Source organism: Tiliqua scincoides, chromosome 2 (assembly GCF_035046505.1).
Source record: "Tiliqua scincoides isolate rTilSci1 chromosome 2, rTilSci1.hap2, whole genome shotgun sequence".
In the NCBI taxonomy this organism is placed as follows: domain Eukaryota; kingdom Metazoa; phylum Chordata; class Lepidosauria; order Squamata; family Scincidae; genus Tiliqua; species Tiliqua scincoides.
The window spans coordinates 142,006,484-142,026,222 of NC_089822.1; the positions used below are offsets into that span (position 1 = coordinate 142,006,484).

Here is a 19,739-nt window from a genome sequence, read left to right on the forward strand (position 1 = left end):
CAAAAAGCCTTTCCTGCCATGGTTTAAGGAAGCTTGAATGCAAAAATCCCTTTTTCCATGTGTTTTCATCGTTCCAGTTTAGTCTCATTTATCATACTAATTAAGCTTGACAGATGGAAATTCCAGCTTCTTACTCAAACAGTGCTTTGAACCCTGAATCATTATCTGATGTCCTTGACAGTTTGAGTCTGATTTACAACCTGCTTGAAGCAGACCTCCTTTTCACTGAGAAGTGAAATGGATTTTTTGTAAGTTTAAGCATCATTTTCCCATTTAGCTGCTCTATTAGGCTTTAATTAATAATTTGTTTGTGAATATTTAGCTATAAACACCCATAACATGGCATTAACATTTGGTTCATTAACATAAGTAAACATTTGAACATTTTTCCTATTAAACTGCTAAACATATAAACATAACATTTTGTGTTTATGAGCATGGCATAATGGCTTATAGGTTTCATGGCCTTGTCTCAGTTGGGCAGAAATTTGATCCTAGTCAGATCCAACACTCAATCTGCTATACCCAGCTGGCTCTCAAGCACTGTTAAGTGGATCAGTTACTTTTCAATTATTGTAAATATTCATGATATTGTTATGCAGGATTGACAGAGACCACTGAAACCAATGTAGGTTTTAAGGCTTTTCTTATGAGGAATGGAACCTGAACCAAACCAAACCAAATAAACTTGTTCCAAATCTTCCCCAGTTGAGTGAGGACCTGAGGCAGGCACTAGGCAGGCAGGAAGCAGCAGGACTTGAGGCAAAGGGGCAGGGTGGTTCCTCCCTGGCTCTCTCTCAGGCTCTCCCAGGGGCTCCTTGCTGCAGCTCTCTCCTCAGCTCAGCAGCTCTTCCCTGGTGGTCTCCCTGCAACTTTCTGTTCCAGCTCCTTCTTTGCAGAGCTTCCCTGGTGGTCTAACCAGCTCTCGCTTGTGCAGCTCCTTTTATAGGCCTCTGCACACAGCAGCCTCTACCTTCCCTCCACTGGTGCTGCAGCTGCCTCTCCTGCAGCAGTTTTCCCTCAGGTCCTCCTCAGACTGAGCCCAAGTTTTACACATAACAATATTAAGGGCCCAATCCTATTCAACTTTTCAGTGCTGATGCAGCCATGCCAATGCTGTGTGTGCTGCATCCTGCAGTGAGGGAGTAGTCACAGAGGCCCCCTCCCTGGGACTGCATTGCGGCTGCATCTGTGCTGGAAAGTTGAATAGGACTGGGCCCAAAGTTAAGAGTGACAGGGAATAGAGCAGTGGTTCTCAAACTGTGAACCGTGGCTCTCCAGGAAACTTGTGGAAACCAGCCAGGGGAACCACAGAATCCTAAAAAAAAACCCATGGTCCTATGAAATGTATAGGATGTACAGCAGGGATGTGCGGTGGGTGGGGAGGCAGGTGAGGCAGTGCCTCCCTACTGGAGTCCTTCGAAAAGCAGCACCGACATGTGAGGTGTCCAAGCACCCTCAACCCACATGGTCTGTGCTCTCCAGGCTCTGTGCGTGGGTTGCGGGTGCTTGGGCACCCCACACTATGGCAGCACTTTTGGAACGACTCCGGTGGGGGAGAGGCACTGCTTCCCCTGCCTCCCCATGTGGGTTGTGGACGCTTGGGCACCTCACACGATGGCAGTGCTTTTGGAAGGACTCTCCGCCTCCCCATGTGGGTTGTCTGCCACGTGCACGACTCCTAGCACGCGAGCTGCATCGGAGCCAGCAGTCAATCACACAGCCGGAATAAACGTCATAGTGCGAGGGGCGGGGTAGTGGGGTTGAGTTAAAACGCTGTGGGTGTAGTTCCAATGGCGTCCATCAGGTGGCGCTAGGCTAAGGAAAGCACGAAGCTTGCGTTTCTCCCACCCACCTTCACGGTTTTCCCGTCGTGCCTTTCGGGCCGCGTTCGATAGCGGACAGGCCTGCCCCTTGATGGGAGTTGTAGTTCTCCGAGGCTGAGGGAGGCGGACTCGCTTCCCCAGAGTGCCGCGCGCAAAGCCCGCGCGCTCGCTGGCTGGCTCGCACTCCCTCCCCCCCTCCCGCCTGTCTCGCAGTCGGTCTTCTGAGCGAGGCGGCGGCGTTAGCAGCGGAGACGACCGCGGCGCGCGGGGCTAGCGGGCGGGCTCGTAGGCGCGGCGGCGACGACTGAGTCCGACCATGTCGGGCGAGGAGGAGGCGGCCGAGCTGACGATCGCGGAAGACGCGGTCGTGAACAAGTACAAGATGGGGGGAGAGATCGCTAACCGTGAGTGCGGGGCCGGCGGTGGGGGCGGGCCGGGCCGGGCCTGTGCGAGGGAGGCGTCGCGGGGGTCCTGGCGGGAGCTGTCAGGGCAGGAACCCCACGAGGGCGGGCTGGGGGCGGCGGAGGGGCCGGAGCAGAGAGGCTCTGACCGCTGAGGGGGCGCGGAGGTCGCGCGTGGAAGTCCGCGGGGAGGGGGCGGCGTCTCGCCTGTGGCCGGCGGGGGTGGCAGACCACCGTGCCCGGCTGAAATAAGACCCTGGCGGGCCGCCGAAGGAGGAAGCAGCCTCGAGGCGACGCTCCTGTTGGCTGAAGTTGCCTTCGTGGGAGGGGGGCTGCCTGCTGGGGGGACGGGGGAGGGAGGAGAGGAGCGTCGTTGCCCGCACGTGGTGTCTCTGCCTCGGCTCCGCTCCCCCCCAGTCCCTCGAAAGAGTTCACCGCGGGCTCCTTCTGCGGGAGCACGTCGCCGGCTCTGGGGTTTGGGGAAGTGACTGCGCTGGTGGGGGGCGCAGGGAGCGAACAGGTCGCTGCAACCCCCTTTCGCCAACTCTGCCCCTCTGAGAGACTCGGTTTCTCAGGGTTCCCCGGGGAATGGAGCCGCCCTCCTCGGGAACTGGAAGGCACATGGTCTGCCACTTGCCATGTGCTGCTGGCGCTCTCTCGCTCACTCTTCCGACAGCCTGGCTTCCTCCCAGGTTTCCCCTTTTGTTCAAGGCAGATCACCTTTCTTCTGCTTCCCTCTGTTCTCTGTCTAGGAAGTTGATCTTCAGACATGCTGGGGAAAGGGGAACCCGCTTTCCTTGCCTCTGCTGGAATGGGTAGAAAGGGGACTTAAGCAAACTTTATATACCTGTGTGTGTGAGTGAGATTTACACACTCACACACATTCCAAATAGCAGACCCTGCCACCACAGAGGACAAACACTAAAGATGAAGAAGATTCACATGTATATAAACCTTACAGCTGACTTGTAGGCCCCAGTGGTCTCTATGAATGGCAGATAAAGGGACAGACGTAAACACATCTTGAATAATCAAACTTTGGCCTTCTGATGCAGCATTTTAAAACCTACTAGACTTACAACAGTTTTTTGCTTTATCGATGTTGATGGCTGCTAGCTCCTCCAGAAATCATCTTGTTTAATCATCTCGTGTAATAAGTTGACTTCCTAATGGCGGCGGCACTGCTGTTCCAGAGTTGAGAAGTCACAGTGCTCCCCATATTCAGGATTTCCCCAAATTTTAACTAGGATAATTTATTATTGAAATGACATACTTCTCGCTTTTCCCTCCAAATAAATGGAGTGTTCAAAGTGGCGTAATTAATCTCACCATAAACTACAATCTTGTCTAAATTTTTTTTTATCATAGTGAATTTCAGAGGTTAAAGATGCAGTTTTAAGGGTAGATCTTTGCTTTACCATGAACTCACAGAGTGAATGAAGCAACTGGCTTATTTCTCGGTCTGTCCTTAATGGGAACAACAGACCTGTCCCTGCCTCCTTTGACAGGATTGTTAGGATAAGATGAACAGTCTTAAAATTAAATATTTATGTACGCTTAACTTGGATCTTTAACTGAAGATGCAACCACTGTTTTACCAATTGTAGGTAAACCTGAATCCATTAACTTTGCAAGCTAGATGTGACATGTGTTATTTATAAAACATCATGGATGACAAACTTCTTGGAAGAAAGAGAATTTGCATTCAAGTACCCCAAACACAAAATTTACATCAAATTAAAATTAATGCTTTACACTTTCCCATTAAAAGCCAGTCTAGACAAAAAGCATTTGCGCTGCTTCTGGAAAATTTTCTGCTTAGAACCTCCAGAGTAGGTAGGTCCATAGCTGTGGGCGAAAAGATATCTTAATTAGCTGAAACAGAATTCTCAGTCAGTGTTTCTGTTTGTTATGTTATCCATAAATTAAACATTGATAGAAAAGATGTGTTGTTTTAATCTTAGTTAAGGTAACATCGTTGCAGGAATAATGAAATACTTATGAGTTACTCTAGTTGTATTCTGTAAGTGTCAGATGTCATGCAGTAAGGGTGTGTGAAAATTCTCATCCACACAGAGTTAGATGTTTGGTTCTCAAGCTTGTTCACAAATTCTTAAATTCTTTATTGTAAGAGGGTTTCATAGTACTTGAAATTCAAGAATATTGTGGAAGGTTTTGTTGAATTGAATTCCTTAGGAGGTTAACCCCTTGAGAACAAAGATATTGGTATTGGAAAGCTGCAGTAATCTGTTCTTATTCCAAGGGATAGAGTAGACTACAAATTTTTCACCACAAAAATGTACTTTTATTCAGAAATCTAAAACTTAAATTTAACATTGTAGCCCCTAGATGAGGTAAGTATACCTAACTTAACCTGTTAGTTTGCACAGTGATAGAATTTAATGTACATTGAGTAAGATCACTTGATCTAGGAATAGGACCTGAATATCTTGGAATCTAGGCCCTATTTACCTAGTGACTGTTGTTCAGTTGCCATATTCTCCTTATCTTTCGAAGCAGTTTGGTGAACTTTATTACTTCACTGACTAGAAAAAGGTTGCTTACAAATATGCAAACAGTAGTTGTTCCAGTTTCAAAAAATGTGTACCAGCTTAGAAATATTATTTTATATTTCCTGATATGGTGTTGGAAGGCACCATACATCTAAAACTACAATACATCTAAAAGTAATTTGTGTCATGTTTTGTAAATCCATAATGTTCTATTCCCTGAACTCTTGAATGGCATAACATAAGCAAAGCTGAATGAATATAATATATTCATTTTAGAGAATATGCAAAGCTGTTTAATAAACTACTTGCCCTTCAGTGAAGGAAAGCAGAGGAATGATTTTAAGTGTCCTTAATGCAGAATTAGCAACTTCCCCCTTTAAAAAATCCAAGTGGGATAATTATCTTCAGAACTGACATTCATTTAACTAGCATTTATCAATTACATATTTTCAAAAAAATATTGTAGTGATCCAGGGTTACTGATTTCAGTATGCATGTTTAGGATTGCAGCCTTTCCACTAGTTTTTGCCATGTATACCTGCATTTATAGCCTGACCCTTTGAATAGAAAGGGTCAGTTCTACCAGACCTTTTAAAAAATTAAACAGATGGTACAGTGTATGTAAAATCAGATACATGGCTGACGCTATAGAGTTCCTCCAACTTGGTGCTATTTTTGGTGTGTGCACATGCATGTGTCTTCAGAGAAGACTGCCTTAGTAAATTCTTGAAAATAAGGAAATTAAACTTTGCCTTGGAATAAACTGTTGTTGTGCTAATAATACTTATATGGTGAAAAAATGAGCCAGCAACACTAAGAGCCCAATCCTATGCATGTCTACTCAGAAGTAAATACTATTAGGGCCTATGGGGCTTACTCCCAGGTAGGTGTGGCTAGGATTGCAGCCTAAGTGTGTCTCTAGCATTCTTTCTGTGCTGCATAGAGTGGCATAAGTCTATACTAGGGGTTCTTCAGCAGCTCTGTAAACTGTGTGCAAAACTTTTTAATTCTTATTTGTATTATTCTGTGGAGGGGGTTCATAGCTTTCATTGGATCCTCCAATGGGTTCATGACCAAATAAAGGTTAAAGACCATTGTTGTATATAGTATACAATGATAGGGTATATTAAAATATTGTTTACTTTGAAATGTCTGTGTTTAAACTGCAGGAGTCTTGCGTACTGTGGTAGAGGCAGCTAAATCAGGAGTGTCAGTTCTCAGCTTATGTGAAAAAGGAGATGCTATGATCATGGAAGAGACTGGTAAAATCTTTAAGAAAGAGAAAGATATGAAGAAAGGTAAGAAAGCAGCTTTAAAAACTTTTTCTTTAGTATGCAAATCATACTTCCTTATTTAAATTGTATTCATTGCTAAATGTGTTTATATGTTAATAGAGATATGAATGGGTAGTTGAGAAGCAACAAATGGGAATCTACTGCCACTACCCAGTCCAATTGAAATCTCCTACCTTGAGCTGCAGGCTGTTCTTGGTGGCTAACAGTTTGTATTACAACACTGAATTATATATTCAAATTATTATAGTTTGTATCCAAAAGTTGAATTAGCCACTCCATTCATGCTGATGAACCTATACTTCTGAACACTGAGCATTTTGTGTGTTTTTTTTCTGAATACCAGACATGTTTGTTAATCTGGAATTTCTGGGCAAGTTTTGTTTATATGCCTAGGGAAAGTGTCCCAGAAGAAAGTGCTCTAGTTTTTGGGAGCTCATAGTAGTTTGCTTATTAGAAGAACTGAAGTCATCTTAATTTTGCTCTTTCCCTGATAGGGATCGTTGTATGCTGCTGCACCCGGCATACCAGTTTCTTTACCTCTTTTTTTTGGAGTCATGAACCTTGAAACAATGAGGTATAGGGACATTGCCTTGTAGAGGCTTGTAACATGATCCAAATTATGTTATTCCAAAGTAGGCAGACATAGTGTTATGAATTCTTGACTGTTTCCATAATCTTAGCTAAATTTGCCTTGTCATTAATGATAGCTTCTCCTTGTTTTACAAGTTCATGAACAGATATTGAGAACTGCAGTAAATGTTGGTTGAGAGCTGGGCAGAATTGTAGACCAGAGGACTCAAAGAGTTTTTTTAAAACTAAAGTGAATGCTGCTTTGAAGCTGTGATGAAATCCCCACCGTGCGCAGTCTTGGTGGTTCAAATGGAAATTATATTGGGATCTTTAAAATGTGTCTTTTGGAGTGGTACTGTCTGGTAGTACTGTGCTGTATTGGCATGCATGATAGTTGAAGGATGTTGGTGAGGCCCAATACTGTAGTTTGTGTCAGCACTGCAAGAAGAGTTCTAATGACCTAACAGCTCAATCAGCTATTCCAGGTCACACCTTGGGTGTCTCTCTCTAAGCACTGACCAAGCCCAACTCATTTTAAAATTGAGGAAGCTGTTAAAGTTACAAGACAGGTTAGGGCAGCTGTAGCAGTTCTTGTGCCACTCACCCTGTCAGCAGAAAAAGAATAGCAGTCCAAGCTAATACTTATGGGGACTGATCTAGCTTTGGAGTGATTGTGCTTCATCTAAACTACTGGCTTTATAACCTGGGGGCAAGGCTTTCTTTTTAGACATGCATAATATGTTTGAAGTGGGAATGGGAAATGGTGCAGGATTTGACTAGATTGTATGATCTCACTACTGCTCCCTTTTTTGTAGGTATTGCCTTCCCCACAAGTATATCGGTAAATAACTGTGTCTGTCACTTCTCCCCCTTGAAGAGTGATCAGGATTACATCCTCAAAGATGGTGATTTGGTCAAAATGTAAGCACTGGAGTTCACTTTCCTGAGTTATCTGTAGGCTTGCTAACTTTCAGTTTACTCTAATGAACTGTCTAGGCTGTAGTCTGAGTTCTGTGAATGACTATGTTCAAGTAATTAAAATAAATGATTGCTGAAATTTGAAACAGCAAACACAAAATATGGGAATTGGCAATAAAGTGCAAATTAATATAATGGTTTAAAGATTTTTCAAGGAGAATATCTGGTATTTCCTCCTGTGAGGATTGTTTCAATATTTTCTTGATTTTCATGGCCTTTTCTTATTTTTGGCTTTGTGACGATGCTGCTTTCAGTTTTTACAGATATGTGCAGTTATACATTTTCCAGTATTGAAATTAGTCAAATTTTGTTTGTTATGTGAAGCCAAAATGTGTTGACTAATTGTAGTCCTCCAATTGCTGATGTATTTTGTTGTGACTCTACCAATTGAGTTGCCTGTTTACCATGTGAACTCTTCAGTTGTTATTGGAGTCCATGAGAATCAGGTTCTGGTTTGCCTCAGTCTGCCATGTGCAGCACTTGGGGAAGGAATAGATCCAGCAGCCACCTGCACATGACATACTAAATATATTTTGAACAGCTAAGAGTTGTATTGTTGGCACAGGCGAGGGTCTGTCTTTTGGTACAGGATGAGTTTACAAACAAGACAAAGATGGATAGTTTTGGCATGTTTGCCAGCTAATGATCATCATTTTGACTACCATAGTCCAAACTATTGCTTGTAGCATAGCTTCTAAAGTGGATTAATAGAGTCGGGCTGTTGGAGTCAAATGGCTCATAAGCAAAGTATTTCACGCTTCGGATGTTTTAGAGTCTTCCTTGTTATCTGTGACTTAAACCTGTTCTTCCTCTTTACATTGCAGTGACTTGGGAGTCCACGTGGATGGTTTTATAGCAAATGTAGCACATAGTTTTGTCATTGATGCAGCAAAGGTAAATCTTTTACATGTGGCTTAGAGAAACAATGTTCACACATTTTTTCCCACCAGACTTTGATCCTGTGGGAGGATTGTATGTAAGCAGAATTATTGAGTAGAACTAGTTTGCAAATGACTTTTCACTACAGTCACTACAGAAGGAACTTTTCTTTAACAATTAAACTAAAATGGATTCACTGCTTCTAAAACTAAATAAATAAAACCTTAAATGTTTTATTCTGTTTGATTGTCTAGTAGAAGTGGTTGAGATAGTGTCTAGTTGAGATAATGGGTAACAGATACTTTTGAAAATATCTCACACATTTGTAAGATAAGAGAAAATTACTTTTTAAGTCAAACTTCAATCAGGCAGTCATAACTGAATAACACTGTTCTGAGCATTTAAGGAATGGTTCTCTAATTTCAGTTTTTTCAGATTTTCTTTTCACTTTTAAAGATTTGTTTTGCAGCAGTATGCTGATGTGACAGTAGTGAGGGTGTCTGTCCTGTATAAATTTGCCATCTGAGAATTTGCAAATGGTTACGTTTACTGATAAGAACAGTCAGATTTGTTATGTACACTAATCAGTTTTGCCAAGATTGCTGGCCAAGCAAAATTCTTAAGTTTTTAAAACCATGACCCTTTAAAGTGAGCAAGGCAGATTAAATGCTGGTGGATAATAGCAGATTACATACTAGATAATCCCATGTTCTAAAGAGCTGTCTTTTGATCTCTTCTGTATCTATATAATAATAATAACTAGGTATTTATATAACTCCTTTCTGGTCATTGGATTACTCCTCTGACTTTATTCAAGGCGGTTTACATAGGCAGGCATTTCTAAATCTCTCAAGGGGATTTTTATAAACATAGAGGTTCTCTCTTTCAAGAACCAACAACATTTCAGAATGGATCTTCCTGGTTTGGTCTCACTTCTGACCCCCAGTTCTCCCACGCAGGCTGGCAAGCAGCTCCATCTCTCACATGGAGGGCAGCCAAGACACTTCTTACTCACACCAAGAGCAGGTGGAATCACTCAGCTCGGCTTGTCAGCTGCTTCAAGGTCTCATTCTCAGCCATTTAGGGAGCTGCTGGTGTCCTCAAACTGACAACCTTCTGATGTTATCTTTGGGCTAACGGAGGCTCTATCCTCTAGTCCAGACCTCCTGCCCTGGTTGCCCTGCCCTATATCTCCAGTGGTTGACACTGTTGCTTGAGGATCTCAGATAGTCTAGCGTAGACAATGTCAATCTGGATTGCTATGTCTTATAGTTGGTTTTTGGAAATATTGCACGGGCTGATTTAATAGCTAAAGTAGAATAGGGCAAAGAATGATCTGTGGCTGTGAAATTTTCTGCAAATTCAGTGTGCTAATTAGGTGGTAGCAAACCACATACTAATTAGCGAAACTTAAATATTTTAAGTCCCATTGATTAAAATGAAAAGTTATGAACATGGGCTGGAATTTGGTGGAACAAGAGTGCTCACTTCTAGCCAAATGGTAACCTTGATTTCAGAACTGTGCTGTTTTCAAGATGTGTCAGTGTAGAAGCTCTTGGCACCATTTTTCTCCCTAGGACTGATTCTTATATAAATATTTAAAGTTGATTTGCTCTTGGCTCTTCCAGGAAAGACCAGTGACAGGTCGCAAAGCTGATGTCATCAAAGCTGCTCACCTCTGTGCTGAAGCTGCTCTGCGTTTGGTCAAACCAGGAAACCAGGTGAATAGATGGTTATGTTTTATAGGTTACTTGCATCAGGTTACAGGAGGTGGGCAAGGATCTTGAGCACAATTCCAGGCCTGAACTTAAGGTAGAAATGAAAACTCCTTGGCTTATTCTTGGAGGAACTGTTAAACTGTGTGGGGAGCCTGGATAGTTGGCTATAGAAAGTAGAGTAGCTTTCTGGAGTGAGTGCTGAGGCTTCCATCTGGAATATATTGCTGTGGCTTTCATACTGTAAATGATTTTAGCTGCCCAGACAAGTTTGAGCCTTTGTGTGTGAAAAGATGAGAGCTACTGAGTGCTGTCATTAGTCTTTCGGTAAATGGCTGAATGTACTTAGCCTTTTCTTCAACAACTGATGTAGGTAATTGGCAGCAGATGATGTGTTTGTATCCTGAAATTGTATCATTTGTCTGAAATTCTTCCTTCCCTGTTTAATCAATTCATCCTTCTTTATGTTGATCATGGGCATTATTTATATAATTCCAATACTTGACTGGAAACTGGAAATTCTTTGTTTAGTTTCTTTTCCATTTATTTGGTTAAACTCTCTAACTCACTTATACATCTTATATCACTTCCGTGGCAGCCTGTTTTTCCAGTCTTTTACCATTTAATTGTAAGTTCTGTATGAAAAGTTCTCTTCCTATAATGCCTTTTATAGTGGAGTATTTGGGCCACTTATAATGTAGCGTAGTTTTTGTTACAGTCATGACATTTATAGTTGTGTAAGGGGTGCAGAAAATACATGTAAGGTGTTCTGGAGTTCCAGAACAATAGTCTGTACATGATCTGTTAAAGTGGAACAGAGGATGGGTCATAGGTTTCACATGTAGAATATGATTAATTTTAATCAAAATTAACACTCATATTTTTTCCTGTCTAACAGAATTCTCAAGTGACAGATGCCTGGAACAAGATTGCTCACTCATTTAACTGCACACCGATTGAAGGTGAGGTTTGGATAGTGGAAGAATGAAGGGATGCAGTGTAAAAATACACAGTGATCCTTGGCCTATGCAACCTGAATTATTGGAAGGGTTAGTGATTATTATAAATGGCAGAATCAGTTTCAGATGCCTTAATTGCTTTACTATAACCTGTTTGAAAATAATAGTCAAATTCATCTTCTTTAGAGCTGTTAGGATGCCTTTTCCTTCACTGCACAAATAACTTCTGTGTCCAAAGCTGTCCATTAGAATAGCAGGATTGGTGAATCTGGGGGTCACAATTCAGAGTTGTGGAGGTAATTTGTAGAATGTGGTGAGAAACTTTGTTAGAAACTGCCATAGATAAATGTTGTGTTCTAATTAATCCCTGCCAACTGGTTTCTATTTTTCTCATTGCACTATGTAATAAGTTGCCTGTTGGAACAGTTCAGCAAAATGAGCACAAAAAGGTAGGGGGGTGGAGAATGTTGAAACGGATCGTGGGAGTGGATTTTGGCATACATTTTGTGGTGGTGATGTCATAAAAGAAATACGCTCTTTAATGATACAGGTCTTATTGAAGTGCTCTTATGCACCAGTCAGTTAAATTTCCCAGGTAACTCAATTAGGCCAACTTTTTAGCTCCCTGCAGAGGGTTGCAGTTTCATGTTAGACAATTTTTAATGTGTGAAGCCTTCTAGATTTGCTTTGCTCTTTCCTACGTAGGAAAACATTGTCAGCGGTATAGCAATGATGTGGCTGCTGATGCTGTCAAGGAATCTAAGCAGCCACTGTTCAGGAAATTATTCAAGTGGTATAAACATCTAGCCATTGACAGTAATCCAAGAATTCGGTTTATAAACTAAACAAGGCTTCTTTCTGACTGGGTCAGGCAATGCTGACTCTTCCAACTGCGTAAGAACAACCTTGCTGGATCAGGCCATAGGCCCATCTAGTCCAGCTTCCTGTATCTCACAGCGGCCCACCAAATGCCCCAGGACGCACACAAGACAAGAGACCTGCATCCTGGTGCTCTGCTCTGCATCTAGCATTCTGACATAGCCCATTTCTAAAACAGGAGGTTGCACATACACATCATGGCTTGTAACCTGTGATGGATTTTTCCTCCAGAAATTTTTCCAATTCCCTTTTAAAGGCATCTTGGCCAGATGCTATCTCCACATCCTGGGGCAAGAAGTTACATAGACTAACTACACACTGAGCAAAGAAATATTTTCTTTTGTCTGCCCAATTCTCCAACACTCAATTTTAGTGGATGTCCCCTGGTTCTGGTGTTGTGTGAGAGGGAAAAGAGCATCTCTCTATCCAAGGGGTGCTTGGCCATATATTCATACACTGTGGGAAGGGGTCATATAGGGAGGAGAATAGATAACATTAAAAACATTACACAAATGTTTTGTCCCAAAAAAGATATGCCATTAAAAGAGACAAGGAGGAATTCTAGAGGTTCTGGCACAACTATTTGACATGGAGTTTCAGTCTTAAAATGAAAAAAAGTCTTCCTAAAGATCTAACTTAAATTTGTTTCCTTGATTAAAGACACATTTAGCACTTACCACTTCTCCATGATAGACCATCACCAAACTCATGGATCCCTCTTAGCCCCATCCTGTTTGTAGCCCTTGGAAGAAAATTTCAAGTGTGTATTGTTTGTACTCTGTTCCCACCTGTGAGGCTGTGTGATGTGAACTAGCCATGAGCAGCAGAGGTAGGGTAAAAAGAGAGCCTCCTTTATATTCTGTGTTGCTTCTCATCTCCCTGGGTTTGGAGTTGTGGAGTTGGTGCCAGCCTGTTGTCACCAACCAGATGTGCTGTGCAGTCTGCCTGTGAACTGAGACCTTGTCAGGCATATTCACATAATTGCATTTTAGGTGTATGCCTAAGATTTTTTAAATGAAAAAAATATGATAATGAAAGTGACAAATATGTTTAGAAGCACATGCCTCTTGATGCATTTGACAGAATGCCAATATTGGCTGCAGCTCTTGGCCACTTGTGCATGCTGTTGCAAACCCATGGTGCCATGTAATATGTAGAAATGCCCTTGGGCTACAATCCTATAACACTTACCTGGGAGCAAGTCCTTTTGATTTCAGAGGGACTTACTTCTGAGTAAGCATTCATAGGATTGTACTGTTATTGTGTTAACTCAGAGCGTGAGTACCTTATGTGCTGTTGCTGAGTTGAGCAAGGAGTAGCAGAGTCAAGAAGGTAAAGGGAGCTGAGAATGCCAAAAGACAGAAGCGTTATAGAGCACAGCGATGTGGGAATGAGAAATAGAGAAGGATCAGATAAGAGATGGCATGGGGAGAAGAAGAGGGAGACTTAGCAGAGATTGGAAGTGCAGGAACACAACAGAGGAAAATATGCTAGAGAGTGCATAGAGAAAAATAAGGCTAACCGAGTGGACATGAGAAGTCCATTGAAAATTGACAATTTTTTTTTTGTAGATGTAGTGGTATAGCTGTTTTGAGTTAATAAAAGTGTGAAAGTAGCCTTCTGAGTGACTTGAATTTGTGTATTGCTGATCCAGCCCAATGTAGTCTTAACAATGACTTCTTAAGTGTTCAAGGAGTGTTATTGCTGGTTGTAAACAGTAGTAATGCCTGTCTTGCCTATATCAAACATAGTCACAAAGTTGCAGTTTATTCTTGAACACACAGAGACCATTGAGCAAAGGACCAGATATGCAGGTGTCTTGGCGCATCAGCAACAAAGTTGGTCTGTGGCCACTCTGCAGTATCAGTGCTAATAAATACCCTTATGTTGGCAGGGATGCTATCGCACCAGCTAAAGCAGCATGTGATAGATGGAGAGAAGACCATCATTCAGAACCCTACAGACCAGCAAAGGTATGTGTTTCTTTTTGGAACTGGTACCAAATTAAGTAATGAGTAGTGAGAGTCCTGTGTAGTTTTGTGTTCTTGCAAAAGTGCTGTGAGAAAAACCATCTCTTGTATGATCAAACGAAATGCATGGTTTTGAATTGGTATCTTGCTTCATGTAGATTCCCAGTGTTCAGGTGGAGGTGGGCTTCTGTTTCATATCTCTCTACCTGTTCCAATCTAGAAAGGACCATGAAAAAGCAGAGTTTGAAGTCCATGAAGTTTATGCCATTGATGTTCTCATCAGCACCGGAGAGGGAAAAGTAAGTGTGCTTTGTGGCTGTTCTGTAGATGGGTGACCTGCAAGTCTGGTTTAATTGACAATGAAGGGAATGTTACTTTCTGACTAGGTCACTCATTGTGGCATTCTGGAAAAAAACATTTCGGTTGTGGAATGGCTACATAACTAAAATGAATCAGTGGCCAAATACACCCCCAAAACATCCCTTTACCCCATGCCTTTAATTTGTATGCTTCCCCATCGCTGCAGGACTTCCATTCATATGAGTAAACTTTGATATTGTGCTGACAAAGCAGTCTTAAATTGTTTGCCTGCCTTTAGGCCAAGGACGCTGGACAGAGAACCACAATTTACAAAAGGGACCCTTCCAAGCAGTACGGCTTGAAAATGAAAACTTCCCGTGCCTTTTTCAGTGAGGTGGAGAGACGCTTTGATGCTATGCCATTCACTCTCAGGTACTGTTTTTCCCATGCATTTGCTCTTTGTGTGTGTTCGTGCATTCATACAAATGTGTACTTGCACTTGCCCACAGAGATGTTAGTTTGATTACAGTTGTATGGCTCCCTATGTTGCCGTGATGTTGGTTATGTGTGCCCTGAGTTGCACTGCTTTTTCTGCCTTCAGCTCCATTTGGCCCTGTACTGCAGGTAACAAGCAAGACAGCATATACTGTGTTCTAAAGAGGTCAGAATTTTGTGCCAAGACAGTCTCTAAATTATGCAGTGTATAAAATATGCTTACTTTCTGCAGTTCTGCAAACCATGAGAAGGGGAATCTTGCTTTATGGTGCACTAGTCCCTGACCATTACAAATCTTATTCAGCCACCTCTTTAGGCTTCTGAAATTGATCTAGTGTTTTCCATGTGTTCTCAAGTTGTATTTGCAGCCATAATGAGGTGAGGGGCTGAAATTCTTACAAAGCTAAATTCCATGCACAGATAACATTGAATATTTTTTTTCTGCACCTGCACAAGAGAAACACATTTCTGGTAATGCTTCATTGCTCTTATGACACCTGTAAAGAGACTCCTGGCATGTCTTGTCCCTTAATCTTGCTTCTATTTCATTCAGGGCATTTGAGGATGAAAAGAAGGCCAGGATGGGAGTAGTAGAATGCGCCAAACATGAGCTGCTCCAGCCTTTTAATGTCCTCTATGAGAAGGAAGGTGAGTTTTGAGTGTTGAAATTATGTTTGTGCTTTAGAACCCAGGTTGCTGAAGATTGTGGACCTCTGGTTGCTTGCAGTGTTAACCTTGTCAGAGAGGAAGAGTTGGTTATCCTGCTGGCTCCTTAGATGAGAACCTTCCCAGTAATGCTTCCTTAGTATGTTAAAATGGGCTTAAAGAAGCCCCTATCTTTGGATTACACTTCAGGTCACGCATATACAAGTTGAGCATCCCTAATCCAAAATGCTCTAAAATCAAAACCTTTCTGAGCACGGATATGATGCCACAAATGGAAAATTCCACACTTGACCTCATGTGATGAGTTGCAGTCAAAACGCAGGCACACTTCAGTTTATTCAGTGTCTCCAAGGAAAAATAGACCCTCCCAGCCCCCTTCAGCTGTGATAATCTTTTCCACACAATCCCAGGTTCCCCCACAGAGGCATGCTCATAAAGGGTAATGCTTTCTGATGGTTCCTTATATACAAATTTTGTTTCATGCACAAAATGTTTAAAAATATTGCATAAAATTACCTTCAAGCTATGTGTATAAGAAACATAAATGAGTTTCATGTTTAGACTTGGGTCACATCTCCAGGATATCTCATTAGGTATATGCAAATATTCAAAATCTGAAACACTTCTGGTCCCAAGCACTTTGAATAACAGATACTCCACCAGTATGCAATTTCCCCTATTGTAGCAGACACCTTGGAATCTAGCTTTTTTTTTAACCTCCTATTTGCGGTTGCATAGCTTTTTAAAAATCTGTTTTCTCAGTGTCTTCTACTTGGTGTACTACTTGATTCCTGTTGATGCACTGCTGATCTTTCCCTCTCTACACCCCTCACAGGAGAGTTTGTTGCCCAGTTTAAGTTCACGGTGCTTTTAATGCCAAATGGTCCCATGAGGATAACCAGTGGCCCCTTTGAGCCGGAACTCTACAAATCAGAATTTGAGGTGCAAGATGCAGATCTGAAGGTAAACACAATGGTGATTTCTGTCCTCAAGTGCTCAGATTGTTGTCTCATAGGTGGCAGAGATGCCAGTAAACTAATATGCAATAAAAATGGCACAGTCTGTATTCATCATATTCTAAACCTGGGGAAGCAGATTTAAGAGAACAGAGGCATGTTCTAAGTATCTTGTGTTGAGCATCTCTGGAGATTGGCTCCTAGAAAAGCTTACAAAGAATGCTGTAGTGTGTAGACATAGAGTTCAACAAGTTGCTTCCTCTGTAGCATGGAGTAGGTAACTGTATTCTCATAACTATTCTTTTCTTTTGACCCAGTCAAGAGAGATGCTGGGGAAAGTCCATGTCTCCCCATTACTCCCTTCTTGTGCACAAAACCAAAGTTTTTTAAATCAAAAACATAGAGGCATCTGATCAGACTGAAAGTGAAATTCAGTCCTTTGCTTCTTTTTCTTTTAGTTCGTCCTCTCCTGTAGAGGTGCTAAATTATTATTATTAAGAATACAGTATTTGCATACTGGTTTTCAAATGCTGGTCTTCAGCTATAAATTGCAGTGAGGCGCATGGACAAGATGAGTGAATTCATAAAAGCAGCAATAATTTTGAAGGCCTTTTCTGTACTTAGTACTTTTTTCTGTAAGTGAAACAACTTTTTGATTTTCAGACTAGTATAAGCTGTGCAATTATATAACTGTTGTGAAATATTTTTTATGTAGATACATGAGTTTGCAGAATACCAGGTCATGTCTACTGTCAAATAATTTTCTACAAACTGAAGTACCTGGCTCCAAAGGATGCATAGCTCAGCTCTATGCTGAGGCCAAGTGTCAATCCCAGTATGTGCCAAGCATTCTAGGATTGACTCTGTTTACATCTGGCAATGACTTTCGCTGTCTCCATTGCAGAGCAGCGGAAATTGCACTCTAGGTATCTGTCGTTACTCCTGGCACTTCTTTTCTTTCTCTTTTAGGCACTCCTACAGAGCTCAGCAAGCCGCAAGGCTCAGAAAAAGAAGAAAAAGAAGGTAATTTGATTGTGCGGGGAGGAACACATTGCTTAATTAGAGTCTCGCATTGCTTAACTATCAATTTCCTGAAGTCAGTGAGATCTGAAGTTAATGTATTTACTCCTTAAATCTTCCTAAAAAGAATGTGAGTATTGGATTTGAGTTTCTGTGCATTGTGGTTGAAGTATATGATAGTAGTATACTACAAGAGAGCTTTACTTATCCAACTGGAGGGCTCTCAGAATTTAGCTTGATTTAGCACTTAACTAACGGGCTATATAATATGTCTGGATTTGGGAAGTTTTATGATCCATCATGATCTCGAATAGACTTATGGGTGAAGCTTGGTCTAAAAGCTGAGCTGTGTTCTGCGGATCATACCTTTCCTAAGTACTTAAAGCATTTAATGGCAATTTCAAACACCTGTGTAGTTTTACTTATTCTGTTTGTTCCTCTAGGCCTCTAAGAATGCCGAGAACGCCACAACAGGGGAAACGGCAGAAGAGAATGAGACAGGCGACTGAATGGCTCTGTCTTCCTCTGCGTAGCACCTGATTCTTTCTCTCACATGCCCCCACCCAAAACAAGAGAAACAAATATCCCTTAATGGCTGTTTGTCTCTTAGGACCAAATGACAAACAGCCTGGACTTCCCACAGAGTGCAACCACCTGTGACTGACTTTGCCACTGAGGGAGGGGTCTCTTGACCACTTCAGAATACTTTTAAAAGTATGATGTAATAAAATCAGGAGTAAAAACCAGTCTACATCCAATCTTTCTAACCTTTGATACTACTTGTGCTCGTTAGAGGTGAACAATACAGTTTTGAGCAAGAGAGGGGGCTTTCCTCCAGCTCCTTCCCCTTTCCATTCTCTTTTTACAGGTACTCTGATTCCTCTGAAAAATCTTTAGTCATCATTTCATAACTAACTGTTTTAAGCATGCAAAACTCCAACTGGATTTAGAATTGCATTACATGCAGTTGGTATAACTTGCATGCATCCTTGTTCTCATTTTCAGTCATTTTTTTCTTGCTTAAAACTCAAAACATTCTTAGGGTGGTTGTTTTTTGTGTGTTTTTTCTTATTTTAAACCCACAGCATTGTACTTTTAAAGTTGGTAGAAGACAGCTGGAAGATCTTCTGTTAAACAGTACCCATCTATCTACAGATATTTAATTTCTTTTAATCAATTTGTGTGACTTGTTTTGTTTTTAATTATCAGCACGGTGCAAAGATATATCAATTTCTTTGCAAAATCCTTCCCAAAACCCAAAGGCAATAAGACTGATTTCAACAGGAGCCCATCAGGTATCAGTTGAGGCTTTCTGACACTTAATTCACATCCCATAATCACAAGGGAGTTGAGCATTATTTTCTACCTGCCCTGCATGAACTTGTTTTTCCATATACTAAATCTTGCCACTGCCCTGATGTTTTGTAAAGCTGGATTTTTCAGAAGAATCCTTTCCATCCATCTTTTTTACATGAATGAAATGAATGAAATGCTACAGAAGTGGTTGGACCTGGAATGGACTATTTGTGGGGATCTCTTTTCTATAGTATGTCTTTTTAAATTGTCCAATCGAATTGTATATGATTGTGTGGGATTTTTTTTCTATTGTATTTCAAACCAGGTCCTTCTCTAGGCACTTTCTGTAGCTGAAGAGAATAACTTGATGCCTGTAAAACTGCCCTGTAATAAGATCCTTCTTGACCAATATCTGGAGTTTAATATTTAAACAAAAAACTTTATAATTACTACCAAAGTTCTGAATCCGAAAAAGGAAATAAGCAAGTTTCATCTTTTGTCTGAAAAACTGTTCCATCACTCTTTGTAAACTTTCTACTTTAATTTCTAGTCTCTGTTCTTGTTCTTTTGTAAGGGTCTCTTTCAGTGCTGAGTCTGGGAAGAACAAAGGGGAACATGTTGCGTGGAGGCTGAATTATATGAGCTTCGAGGATCATGCACAAGTCTTGCAATTAACTGCCAGATTAGTTTTAAACTGCTCCCAGTTGTTAACCATGAACTTAAGGGAAATGCGGGGGACGGAACATAAATAACTTGTTCCTAACAAGGAACATTTTAGCATTTATAAGTAATATGTTTTCTTATTGCCCTTCCATAAAGGAAAGGCTGAGTTCAGCCACATTACCAGTTTATAAACCACTAAGATTTGCTGGCGGTTTAATTTTCTATCTTTATTTTGAAACTTTAAGGCAATTGTATCTCTTGATTTAAAAAAAAGTTGGAAATTTTGGAACAAAATTCCCACAATGTTCTGTAACATGATTTTTTTTTTTCCAAATAAAATTGATTAGTGGCACCTCTG

General features: G+C 41.3%; 1 protein-coding gene across 2 annotated transcripts; it reads left to right on the forward strand.

The window, feature by feature from the left end:
- Window positions 1–1,994: 1,994 nt before the first annotated feature.
- PA2G4 (proliferation-associated 2G4) lies at window positions 1,995–19,739 on the forward strand. Of its 2 annotated transcripts, none has more exons than XM_066617259.1 (13): window positions 1,995–2,230; window positions 5,910–6,038; window positions 7,421–7,526; window positions 8,408–8,477; window positions 10,091–10,183; window positions 11,076–11,139; window positions 13,910–13,988; window positions 14,206–14,284; window positions 14,584–14,717; window positions 15,334–15,428; window positions 16,282–16,409; window positions 17,372–17,425; window positions 17,866–19,739. In XM_066617259.1, exons 1-13 carry the CDS (start codon window positions 2,143–2,145, stop codon window positions 17,929–17,931), a joined length of 1,185 nt encoding a protein of 394 aa, XP_066473356.1. In that variant the 5' UTR covers window positions 1,995–2,142; the 3' UTR covers window positions 17,932–19,739. The 2 variants fall into 2 exon arrangements, with proteins under 2 accessions (XP_066473356.1, XP_066473357.1); XM_066617260.1 differs by having other exon boundaries at window positions 1,996–2,201.

What these genes read in the sequence shown, in the direction of transcription:
- PA2G4 (XM_066617259.1), top strand. Translation starts at nt 2,143, where the DNA reads ATGTCGGGCGAGGAGGAGGCGGCCGAGCTGACGATCGCGGAAGACGCG. An exon ending in GATGGTGATTTGGTCAAAAT is followed by an intron (nt 7,527 to 8,407) that starts GTAAGCACTGGA and finishes TTTACATTGCAG; the next exon opens with TGACTTGGGAGTCCACGTGG. An exon ending in GCTATGCCATTCACTCTCAG is followed by an intron (nt 14,718 to 15,333) that starts GTACTGTTTTTC and finishes TATTTCATTCAG; the next exon opens with GGCATTTGAGGATGAAAAGA.